This window comes from Poecilia reticulata, linkage group LG6 (genome assembly GCF_000633615.1).
Source record: "Poecilia reticulata strain Guanapo linkage group LG6, Guppy_female_1.0+MT, whole genome shotgun sequence".
NCBI lineage: Eukaryota > Metazoa > Chordata > Actinopteri > Cyprinodontiformes > Poeciliidae > Poecilia > Poecilia reticulata.
The window spans coordinates 26,201,682-26,214,582 of NC_024336.1; the positions used below are offsets into that span (position 1 = coordinate 26,201,682).

At 39.3% G+C, this 12,901-nt stretch overlaps 1 protein-coding gene across 1 annotated transcript; it reads right to left on the minus strand.

The window, feature by feature from the left end:
* Nucleotides 1–984: 984 nt before the first annotated feature.
* On the minus strand, nucleotides 985–11,595 carry pidd1 (p53-induced death domain protein 1). The gene is made up of 15 exons (XM_008412113.2): nucleotides 10,678–11,595; nucleotides 9,093–9,506; nucleotides 8,829–8,981; nucleotides 8,684–8,729; nucleotides 8,388–8,589; nucleotides 7,298–7,447; nucleotides 7,020–7,193; nucleotides 6,348–6,495; nucleotides 6,128–6,263; nucleotides 5,882–6,032; nucleotides 5,678–5,801; nucleotides 5,457–5,572; nucleotides 3,828–3,935; nucleotides 3,374–3,570; nucleotides 985–1,735 (listed from the first exon to the last, which is right to left on the minus strand). Exons 1-15 carry the CDS (start codon nucleotides 11,150–11,152, stop codon nucleotides 1,501–1,503), a joined length of 2,829 nt encoding a protein of 942 aa, XP_008410335.1. The 5' UTR covers nucleotides 11,153–11,595; the 3' UTR covers nucleotides 985–1,500.
* Nucleotides 11,596–12,901: the final 1,306 nt, after the last annotated feature.

Genomic DNA, 12,901 nt, shown 5'->3' on the forward strand with positions numbered 1-12,901 from the left:
TTGTGGGATAAAAATATAAAAATGGTAAGAGCTGCTATATTGGGGTTGAGACTGAGAATGCGGCCCTAACACGCCAAATTAAAGACCAAAAGAATGCATGGATTTCGCAAGACTCATCAGTGATCTATTTATACTAACAGATGCACTGATAATGCAGTTTTGTAGAGCAGAAAAAAGTTTTTTAAAAAACAGAACAAAGACAAAAACATATAGTTAATTCTGATGTGTGCGTACTTTAAAGTTTAATGCTTTACAGACTTTTTGTAAAATCCACACAACACAACACATTACGGTATAAACACATGTCGTCAGACAATTGTTTGGAGCCAAATAAATAATGGAAACACTTCTGCAAACACTTTTGATCATTCCTGTAAAGCTTTTACATGTTACCAATGCAATTTTGAGGATTTATCTGTGACGATAAGCTCTTGGAGGTTGGAAAGCCTCCTTGCTATCGCTCTAATCTTTAGCTGCCTTCACAGATTCTCTATCAAATTCATGACAGGAATCTGACTTGGCCACTCCAAGTCAGAAGATAAATATAATCATTATTCAGAAGACCCATCCGTCCATCCATTTTCTTTACACCCTTGTCCCTTAGTGGGTTCGGGAGGGTTGATGGTGCCTATCTCCAGTTAACGTTCCGGGCAAGAGGCGGGGTACACCCTGGACAGGTTGCCAGGCAACACACACAGGACAAACAACCATGCACACACACACTCACACCTAGGGAGAATTTAGACAGACCAATTAACCTGACAGTCATGTTTGTGGACTGTGGGAGGAAGCCGGAGTACCCGGAGAAAACCCATGCATGCACAGGGAGAACATGCCAACTCCATGCAGAAAGACCGGGGCCGGGAATGGAACCCAGAACTTTCTTGCTGCAAGGCAACAGCTCTACCAACTGCGCCACTGTGCAGCCCTATTTAGAAGACCAATGTTCATAAAATTTTAATTTGGCTAATAAATTATAATTATAGGGAGCTAATAAATAACCAAATTGCTTATTATCATCATTAAATGACAACATATGGTCACATTTTGTCAATGGCATTGGAGCTTTATTTTTTTATTACCAACATAATTTTCAAGAAAACTGGGATATCAGTTATCCCAGTTTTCTTTCAGATGATCTTCAACAATTGTAGATGCCAGTCAAAAGCACTGCAGAATTTTTTTAGGATCCCAGAGTCAAAATATGTACACAATGTTATGCAAAAAAATTCTACAATTACAAATATATTACATTAGAAGTAGCTTTATGCTTTCTAAATTGAATCTTCAAAATGCCAGCCGACCATGGAACTGGTCCTGATGCAGTCCATCCATTTGACTTAAAACAAAGTCTTGTAAAAAGCCCCACTAGTTGGAGGCTGGTGTTTCAGAGGGTTTTGCACATTATGACAGTTGATCAGACGGGATGATCGGGGTCTCGGTGTAAACAAGCAGGTTACTCAAGTGTAAAGCAGCCATCTGCGCCCAGTGTGGGCTGATCTACTGCTGTGCTTCCCCAACAGAGGAGCTCTCTGCTTCCAGACCTACTCTCTTCAGTGACTCCGTGTACTTTCTCCTTCCAAGACTGACTATGTCCTCGATCTCCTCTGCCAGATCCCTCCTGCCGCTTACTGTCATAGCAGCCACGAGCCTGGACACTGACCCAGGTCCTGCATTCCTCTGTCCTTGGGCCCAGTGAAACAGCATGTCCAGCACTAAGGCGCCCAGGTTGTCCCTGGCGAGTAACACAAACAAGAGATGTTGCGTTATGGAGCAGCCAGCTGCAGCTGCTTGAGTGGGGAAGAAAATACACCATGCATGCATACATCTGTCAGCAACTCAATCAGTAGCAGCAATGTGAACATTTGAAAGAAATGTATGCTCATTGTAGATTTAGTGTAATCCGCAGTCATAGGTGTATTTAAATAAAACGGGCCCCTTAAAAGTAAGAAATTTGAATCTCCATATATCTTCTACATACAATAACCACCATCTTATCTGCTGTGAGGGCATTAATCTTTGACTTTACATAGCGCATCGCTTTTCATCTACAGGATGCGTCATGAGTGGGGTTTTTTAGGCTTAGGAGAAGGGGGAGGGCCAGATGAGTAAACAGCCTGTGTGTAATCTCCCGCAGTGTCCCAGATGGCTCAATGGTGGCTGACGGTGCAGATTAAAACAGTCAAAATTTTCTCCTGTTGCTGGTTCTTTTGTAGTTACATACCAACTCACTCTACCTGGATTCCACAGAAGTTTTCTTTTACCACATTTGCACATTGATTACATAAATTACCTTTACAGCAAATGTAAATTCTAGCAAGATTTAAGCTGAAGTTTTGAATGATTTTCAACCTATTACACAATCAAGACAAGCTTTGTTACCCGATTATTATCTTGAATATGCAAAAGTGAATTGAAGTTTTTTTACATGTCGTCTAATTGCAACTCAAAACTGTAATGTATTTTATTTACCAAAGTAGTGCATAATTGGGAGCAAGGTGAGAAACTAAAATAGTGGCCTATTCAGACCCCTGATTCAGTTTTTATTAAATTCAATTACAGCTGTAAGCCTTTTGAGTTAGAGCAGTAATTGGATTTAGGAGAAAGTAGGGTTAATTACAAATGCATATGACACTTGTTTGAGTTTTACTTCTAAACATTTACTAAAATTATAAAACATTTTCCTTCCAATTCAAATTTTAACTGTTTTGTGTTGGTATGTCACATAAAACCGGAATTTCATACATCAGTGTTGCAACTCAAGAGTTTCAAATACTTTCACAATGAACTGTACAGAGAAAATTGCATTCGTATTTTGACAATATTTTCAGTTGTTTTCCAGATTCTTCTCAAAACGCTGAAAAATGTTCATTAAAATCATTTCCCTTTTTCTGATTACCAATCGGCCACAATAGACCTAAAGAGAAGTTAAACATCTCACTGCAGAATAACAACAAAATACAAGAGTTGATGTGGTATTAAAACATCTCTGTTAAATAAAAACCAAAAAATGTCCTTTACCGACACAGGGGAAATGTCTCCCTGTTTTCAAAAAACACATTGCAAACACCATGAAAACAAGTGTAGCTACTGATCTGACTTAAAAAAGAAACACAATCCCACTTCTATAAAGTATCTGCATGTGCACAAACAAGTGAGATTCCACCAAGAAGGCTCAAATCTACATCATCCATAATCAAACTGATCTGCTTTAACCTAAAATCACAAAGTCAAGTTTCTCTGATGATCACACAGTTCTGAAATACAAATAAAAAAATACAAAATTCCAACATCTTTGTAGGTCAGACACACTATAATTCTATTTTTTGACATAATCCAAGACAATTATTTATTTAAATGTTTTTATCCTCACCTGTGTTTGTACTGTATGCGGTCCAACTCTTCATAGCTCAACCCGAGGTTAATACCAATGGCACGCCAGTCCCGTCCAATCTGCAGGGAGATGGACAGCAGGTTGGCTTCAGTCAGGTAGCCGCTCTCTGGGTCACCCAGGTTCAGGGGAGGATACTGGAGCTCCTCCAGGTTAAAACTGTTGTCTGAATTCAGAGCCTGCAAGAGAAACGTGGAAATATTCCCCTTTAGGTGGCGATATAATTCATAGAAAGAAGCCAAAAAGGTTTAGAAAAGCTGTATTTTTGTCAGTGGAATGAACAAAAAGCAGGAAGAGCAACTCAAACAATAGTGCAAACATTTCTGCAAATATTTTATATATAAAAGGTAAAAAAAAATTAAATAGAAACATGATAAAGAAAAGCAACAGCGTAAGTGAGAAGTGGGAAACAACAATGTCTGGCATTTTAACTGACAGGAAGTCTTAACGGCAACGTGGCAAGCCACTGGGTGTCAAGTCCTTTCCTCCTTTTGGCTACTTCCTCTGGCAGATTACTGGGAATCTCCCCTCTGTAGAATGACACCTGAAAAACGAATAACAAACTAAACCATTTAGATTAAAAACTGCAACTTGCTCAGCAAACATCGCCACAGCTATTTGTTCAAGCTTTGGTCTTTTTGTTTCCCTTTAAATTCATATATAAGCCATAAAAGAATGACACCAGGTTCAGTGAGGCCATGAATTGTACAAAAGGGCTCAAATCACACCATCTAACTTATTTCATATTATGCAACATGTTTCCTATAAACAAGTACCGAAAGTTATCCTCTCTCAACCTTTACTCCACTAAGGACAGCATGACATCTGTTTCGGCCACAACCCTGAGAGCACACTTATTTATGCTCTTTCCAGCTTCCAAGAATGACTTCACTGAAAAACAGCCTGCAGTCCAATGTTTTTTAAAGCTGCAACTATATGTTTTTATCTTGTGGCTAGGCAAGCAAGTATCATGAAAGGACTATGGAGATAAAAAACCAGTGTCTATCTTTATTCCCGTCATCCAAGTAATGTAAAGTGAGGTGTGACTGAGCTGTTAAATCTTGTTTCCTCTTCATTTCGATGAGCTGACTGTATCAGTTTCATATTGGCTGCTAATGGCAGTCAGTGGAGAAGTACAGGTGAACCCAGTGTAGTGCAATTAGATGACATGTAAAAAAACTTCAATTCACTTTTGCATATTCAAGATAATAATCGGGTAACAAAACTTGTCTTGATTGTGGAATAGGTTGAAAATCATTCAAAACTTCAGCTTAAACCATGTTCAATGACGTAATCTGATTTATTATGTGCAGCAGGAGCAGCACACCTCACTGATAACACCTGCAATGCATGTAGATGCAAAAAATAGCATCTTGCAAATCTCAGTAGGTTTAAAGTACCGTAGAATTACAGATCACATCCTCCGCACAAACCATCAGCATATGAAGAGTGTTGTATAAAATGAATGAAACAAACAGCATGAAGGATTCCCAGAATGTTTGTAAGACAACATTTTATTATTTTCTTAACAGTTTTAGAAAGGAGCCAACTATAGACTTAACACAAAGATATTTCAATTAGAACGCCCTCCTCCCTACGCAATCATAGGGTACCAAACAGACTATTCACTAAAGATGACATTTAGAAAGAAATCTGTTTCACAACAAATACTTCAGTAAGTTTTAACTGAATTTGAATTTGAAGCCCTTTCCGCACTTAAAATGTCACATTCAGAGTCAGGCTGAGATATATATATGAAACACATATAAGAAAAAATGTTGACTTTTAATAAATCAATTTCCTTCTTGGAGTGATCCAACCATGTTTTATTTTAATAGAACATCAGCATCTTATTTTGTCTTTATTGGGTCTTAGATGTGGGATGTCAAAACAGGCCTCCTTTCCTAAACTGAAAGTAATCAAAGTGAAGCAAAGCAACAGGGTTGACCACCACTTATTTTGTACGTACTCAGTGTAAATTAAAATGTTATGCTCTTTGCTCTTTGTATTATCTGCAGAGTGGACATGTGACATCCATTATTATTCACTGTTCTGTGTTTCTTACCTGTCCCCTCACCGGCCCTTTTTGCCCCTGAGCAGAACAGACGTACACTTCCTTCACATTTTTCAGACTGGAGTAAAACACAAAACACAGACGCCCCTCAACACAATCCGGCCTGTCTGAGGAAAATAAATGAACATGTCAAAAAAAAAAAAAAACATGTTTACTGATGATACACAGCAACACATAATTCCACATTAATGGCAGGAAAGAAGAATTCCAACCTGTGACGATGTCTAAGCCCCTCTCAAAGCCAGCGAAGAACTGCTCTCCTTCCAGCAGGTCACACAGGTCAGAGGGGTGAGGTCCGTCATATTGCTCAGACAAAGACTGAACTCTGCCCTCCATCTGAGCAGAAAACCCACACAATTACTGTTCAGCATCTATACTTGAGGTTCCAAAGAAGGTCAAAAAGTGAGATGCCAAACCTTGTTAGCAGGCAGGCACTGCAGCAGAACCTGAGCGGGGTCCGTCTTCCGCTGGAGGACGAGGAACTGGACTTTAAACTGTTTTAGCCGTTGATAGACCTTTCTGACCACCCCGCTAACGCACTGCTGTGTAGTGTACCACAGCCAGTACCTATAATAGAGCAGATAAACCAAAGTTACAAGACCCCCAGCATACAATCTGAAGTATGTCAATTGGAAATTGCATAACAAAGTGCAGCAGCTTACCAGGAGAAGTGGGTAATGTAGAAAATGGCGTACAGATGGGTAACGTACAGGGACACTTGTGATGTAATGTCAGTCCAGGTTTGAGCAGCTGGATCTCCGTGAAGCACATGCAACTGGGACACATCGGCTTCATGCCCTGTGGATCCACAGTAAATGTTAACGCATGCTAAAATATTCTGCTCATGCACGCATGTGAAAACCATGATGGCCATGATGGAACCTGTGATTCCTGGTGGCAGAGGGATCTGGACTTTAACTGGCTGCAGGAACTGTGAGGTAGGAGTCTGGGAGAGGCAGAGGATGGGGCTGACTCTGGCCTGAGGATCGCCACACAGAGCCTGCACCTCAAACTCAGACACCTGCAGCACCTACAGAGAGACAGAAAGACAGAGAGAGAGAGACGCATCAATGACTGGTCATGGTAGCAATGGTGTTCCTGCTTGTTGTGGCCATTTACGTTGAATTTTTGTAAGACACAAGTTCTATCGTTTAGTTTTTTCTTTATTTATTTAGGATCTACGGAAGTCAATTTGGAACCAAAGTCTGTAATTAATTTTTGTATTTGGAATTGTTATGATTGCTCTGGTAACTATTAGAGCCTCCCATTATTTTAAGAGATGTTTTTTGTTTGTCAAATGTCCGGTGTGATGATGGGAGGTTTTTTAACTCTCCCACGGTCTGAAGAGATGAGTCATTTGGACCCCACAAGGTTTTCTCTGTGCTTTTTACTCACACTGACCCTGCAATCAAACACTCAAGTCAAAAGTGCATTCCAAAAAACAAACCAGCTGTTGCCACCCATTGCAACAGCTGGTTTCCCATTTTCTTGGAATAATTTTGGTTTTGGAGCTTAGAACGTTGTGTTCTTTTCACTGCTGTTTGCTGAACTCACCTGTAGGGTTATAGTGCGAGTCTGTGCAGTGGAGTCAGGAGGGAAGTGAAGCTTTATTCCAGGGTTGGAGCTGGACACCAGAAGAGCTCCTGCTGGTGTGACGGAGCAAGTATCCCTTACAGGTCTGGACACCGCCATAAACCAGGAGAAGTGGCTCACAAAGGAACATGCCAGCTGCAAAAACAAAAAAAGTAGATTTTATTCTACAAGTAACACTATGACCTGCATTAGAATAGAAGAACAAGCTTTGCAGTCTCATTTCATATTTTATCGTTTACCCTGGCTGGATGTCCCCCAGGATAACAACAATGCTCCTCACTTCCTCTCCTGAGTTCAGTGGGCAGAGTGCTCCATGTCTGCCCGTCAAACGTGCGCAACACCACCTCCCCTCGTTTGGTCCGATGATACGGCACACACACCTCCACAGGCTGAAGTAAACAACAAAAACATGAACTGAGAAACCCCAAAATATTTCTAATAAATAGTAGCAGCAATAATATAGACCACAACTTGTTTGTTTGGATCCCCATTAGCTAAGTCCAAATTATAGAAAAACATTTATTAAAAAAACAGTTACACACGCTTAATATAACAGTAGTGACTTAGCATACTGATTCATAAATGTAGAATTAAAACACTATATAATAAACTAATTAAACAGGGCTCTTGTAAAAGGTCTAGCATTTGTTGCATTTAAAACGGAGGAAGGAAGGGAGTTCCATGTTTTCATTCCTCTAAAGACAACCGTCTTTTGTCCAGCATTCCTGTTACATGGTGGAAGAGTAAAACAACCTTTTAAACCAAGTCTGTATTGAAATTGTATAAAGTGTGGCTAAATAGATTTTGGTTATATTAAACATTTGGTATCTTAGATACTACAATAATTCTAAAAATGCATAAAAAGGCAATTACAGCCTTATTTTTAACCAAATGCCAACCTAATGCTTTGTGCAGCTGGCATGTTCCTTGCTCTTAATGATGTCGTTGTTCAGTAATGGTCTCCAACAAAAAATCTCCCACAGCTTTACTTTTTCACATTTAGTTTTGTTACATCCTCATTCCAAATTGTAATAAATTGTTCAATTAAAGACTGTGAGTACTTGCACATGTTTTTTTTCACATTGTTATAATGGGATATTTGTGTGCAGAAATTTGAGTAAAGAGATTCATTGAAGCCTTCGAAGTAAGGCTGTAATATAACAAAATGTTGACAAATTGAAGCATGGTTAATGCCTCCTGGATGCTCTTTGACAGCAAAAAGTGGTGAATACATGCCTCACTTCTCTAGATCTCAAGGCTTATTAATACTTTTTCATGGCACTGTACATCTGTGTTAATGTAATAAACTATAGCGAATCATTTTCACACCTTTAAAAATGTAACGCCATGAGGACGAAGCTCCAGGGGCCGACTCAGAAGGATGTCATGTTCCTCCAGCCACACCCATTTCCTGTTTGGCCTTTTCTCACCCCACGTGAATTTGGTGGTTGCCATCAGGCATCCAGGGGGGAACGTCAGCTCAGCCCCTCCTGGGAGAAACACATGGCGACCAGCAGACGAAACAAAGAAACTAAGGAGCAAAGGAGAGGGACAAGTTTGGTTCTGCAACGCTTAAGCATTCAGCGTTAGTTTACAGATTTGATCATGTTACAGCAGAGCCGTACCTGTGCTTGTTGGATCTAAGATGCAACTTTTGAATTATTGGGTGATCTGATAAGACAAGACAATTTTAATGAGCACAATACAAAAAGTGCATAGCCTGATTACAATAAAAGAAATTTGAGCATAAATCAATTTACAACTGCTCACCCGGTACGGGAGGCAGAGGAGGCGGCGTCGGAGGTTTTCCCAAAGGATTATCGCGAACGTCCATTGTCAGCAGAGGGAGTTCATTCAGACATTTTGGAATTACCCGGAACTCATTGCTGTAGATGACCAGTTCCCTGAGAGAAACAAGAGAGCCTGTGCAATAAATAAAAACTCGTCAACAACTTAACTCCCAGCAAACAGAATATCTTGTTTATTTCTAAAGTGGTCTATATCTAAATCCGTAATTCACCCTGAACCTCTTACCCATGCTTTCTGGCAGCCGTTTCAGCTTGTTGTGAGACAATTCCAACTTAACAAGCTCCCCCAGGAAACCAATTTCATCAGGCAGTTGCTGGAGAACGTTATGTGATACATCGAGCCTCTGCAGCGCTTTTAGTTGGCCCACGCTTGAGGGAACAGACGCCAATTTATTCCCCATCAGGGACAGGTAGGTTAAAGATGATAATTGGCCTAGATCTGGAGGCAAAGCTGAGATGTGGTTGTGGCAGAGAAACAACGTGGACAGCACCGGCAGTTGGAGCAGGCATGACGGCATAAAGGTAAGCTGGTTGAAGGAGAGATCCACGTGTTTCAGGTGAAACAGATTTGACGTGGAGTCTGGCAAACTGGTGAGGAGTCCAGGCAGGGGATCACCTCGGGAGTCATAAAAGCGATGTCCTTTAAGAAAAAAAAGTAAATGCAGAAGATGGTGAAGGCAATATCTTCAGAGCAGATGTTTTATTTTAGCTATCCAAAATACCTTTTGTTCAGTCTACAAACAATTTTTTATATTTATTTTTAAAATACCTATATATTTCTTGCAATAATAAATGGTGTCACTTTTCTAATTTAGATGTGTTGACAGTCAGCTCCAGGTATTTAGGATAAAACTTGTAGATATCTGGAACAGATTTCCTAAAAGAAACAACTTTCCTTTATAATACCTAAATACATTTTAACGTGAATGCAAATGTCAGTCACTCTTAAATCGGAGTTACTTTGCATCCTTATAATTACTTTTCTACAGGTCTAAAATGTTATTTAATATATATATCAAAAGTAACTTTGAATAAAATGTTACTCTATGGTTTATATCCTGGCCACTCAAAAAAAAACAACAATGGTGGAAAACGTGCACCATAACAAAGGCTATTGTTTGATTCCAACTCTAGGTTCTGAACTGACCTTCTTCCAATCAAGTTATTGATAAATAAAGGTGATGAACACCACAAAATCTTTCATAAGAATTCATAAATAAAAGTTCAGAAAATGGAATTCCACCTCTCTAAAAAGTTTAGCTGATATACCCACAATGTTTATCTTCAATACCCAACATGAACATTGAGCACCTAGAGCTAAAATCTGTTAGACATTTGAAAAGATGCAAAAATATAAGAAAACCCATATGGATATCTGAAAATATGCTTAGCTTAGTTAAAAATTTGTTATTTTCAAATTACAATATATCTCAAGTTACACAATCACATTTTAAGTGACACCTAAGATTATTATTTGTATTTTTCGTCACACAGTCTCCACAATGGAGAGCTTAAAATACCCCATTACACATCCATGGTAAAAGTAGGAAACATGTTTTTAAATATCTATATTCTCAGTTCTATCTAGTAACAGACAATGTCATGTTAACAGGAAGGATTGTTGCTACTGAAATCCTAAAGTAAGTAGAGACAAGACTGTGATTTGATTGTGTTACAACAGCCTGCCAGAGAGACAACCAAATCACAATTTATCAAAGCAGTGCTAGTTATTATTTTAGAATAATTTATCTAAACTAAATATATAAATATGGCAATATGCATGCTAATGTGTTGGTGAAGCTACATGTTACCCCGGATGGCCAAAGAGTGAAGCCCTGTCATATGAGGAAGGACATCCAGTGCAGCATCAATCCCAGGTTTGTCCTCGGAGCCCAGTCTCAGGTACTTGATGCCCCTCAGATGATCAGGGTCATACCCCCAAACCAAGGGCAACGCAGCTGCTCCTCCTAGATAAACATCCAGGGTCAGCCTGGTGTCTGTCATGATTGCAGAAAGCTCCACAGAAGGAGGCAAGGGTGGCGACAGAGACAGGCCTGAGCCACGGGAAGATGAGGAAGATGAAGAAAGAGGATGAAACATTGAGGAGAAAGAAGAGGAGAGGCTTGAGATGGAGCGATCACTGGGGTCCGCAGAGTAAGCCTCCCTCTCTGGTTCAGCAACCTCAGCTCCAGGCGCATGATGTGGTTCTCTCAATTCAGGTACCGATTCCCCATAAGCCAGCAAAGCTGTGGAGACGTTTAGATTTTCGGATGCGTTATTCTCCATCTTCTGACCGTCTTTGTTTTAGAGTCCAACGAAGATCAAGGTCTCCATCTTCCTCATGAGGATGTGTCTTCTTCAGGCTTTCTCTCCATAAAAAGCGTTTATTAAGCACTTTTGCTACTGCAGTGATGTCTCTGGGTTTCTCGCTTTCCATAACACGTTACATGGCTTATTACAGGCAACTTTGTACTTCACGGCAGTAAGGATAAGTGGTGAGAACCCCTTATCAAGAGAAATTCACTGTACGAAGAAAGTGTGAACGTCAAAGTCGCAAACACCGTTTTTAAATTAACGTAAGCCATAACTATCTTTAAATAGTCAACCAAATGTGCATACTATTTTAAAATATATGTTTTTCTCATAGCTATCACAGTTTTCCAGGATAAAAACAAGAAACTTTAAAATCGGGATTGACTGTTCGCTGTGTGACGCTACTTCCTGGTTCCAGAACGTTTTTAAAGAAAATCCGTTGCGTCACTGTGGCGCGCTTGTTTTAAGTTGCGTTGTGTTCCGGATAGAGAAGGCACTAATGCGGGTATAAGAATCCAATTGGTGCTGACGGTCCCGCCCCTCTCTCTGGTTCTTATATGTTGCATCAAGCGTGAAGTTAGTAGCGCCGCCAAAGTTTCAACTTAGGGCGGGACAACGTTGTCAACGTGTCTAGTCGATGTAACTTCACATTTAGGCGCTTGGTGTCGCTGTTTATTCTGGCAAAATAACAAACTGCGATTATTGCTTACAATTCAAAAAAGATTTCTTTGTTCAGCTTTGGTTTACCATTCAAGCAAAAACATATAAATCTATACTTCTTGTGCCAGGGTTCCCATCAGAAGTTAAAGTAGAACATTCTAATAAATATTTAATAGTGTTTTAAACGGAAATTAAAATAAATGTGACCGCAAAATGGGAAAGAATGAGTGATTTAATAAATAATAAACTGACTTAAAGTTACTAAGCAGACCATTCTGTAAAAGCAGTCAAGCACTGGGTGTAGTTTGTCCTTTCACCCCAAAAAACAGCTTTTTTATTGTTATTATTATTATCATTTAAGGTTATGTAATCAAGATTGCTTTCTCAAAACGTGGAAATAAGAAAAATCAGAAACAATAAAAACATTGGAAGCATTTTCAGGAATACCATTCAGCTGTCAAATATCTTTGTTGATCATTTCAGCTACATGTGGTTTGTTTGTTTGTTTGTTTGTCTTGGGTTTTTATTTTTAGTTTGTGAGCCTCAACTATGTTTCCTGGAAATCTACTGCATCAACATCTACTTCCACTGAATATGTAGATTTCTCTTATTATTACAACTTGTGATAATTTACAATTTTCCTCCGATATTAAATGGGAATCTGCAAAACTAGAATTGGGTGGAAAGCCGCCCAGTCTGGCCCCGCCACTAGGAGCATTTATAATATATCTCATGAGATAATTATAATATTATAAATGAGAGAGAAAATTCCCCAAACATTGGACATTAATATAGTAATATGTTAATATTAATATCCGGATTGACATATTAATATCCGATGTTTGGGGAATTGTCTCTGACATTTATAGACTCCCCCTGCATTTAATCATTACTGCTCATTCAGACAGTGGTATCTTTTTAGAATAGAAATCTATAAACTCAGGGAAAGTAGCACTTCCTGCTTTCACAATAGGATGTGTTAATCTGGACCTTTCTCAACATGGACTGTTTTTTTTTTTTTTTTGTTGTTGTTTTGTTTATTCAACAGCTTATTCAAGCTTA

Coding starts and splice junctions, on each gene's coding strand:
- pidd1 (XM_008412113.2), bottom strand. CDS start 11,152: ATGGAGAATAACGCATCCGAAAATCTAAACGTCTCCACAGCTTTGCTG. Junction 9,507..10,677: donor TCACTCTTTGGCCATCCGGG/GTAACATGTAGC, acceptor TTTTTCTTAAAG/GACATCGCTTTTATGACTCC. Junction 8,730..8,828: donor TCCTCTGCCTCCCGTACCGG/GTGAGCAGTTGT, acceptor TTGTCTTATCAG/ATCACCCAATAATTCAAAAG.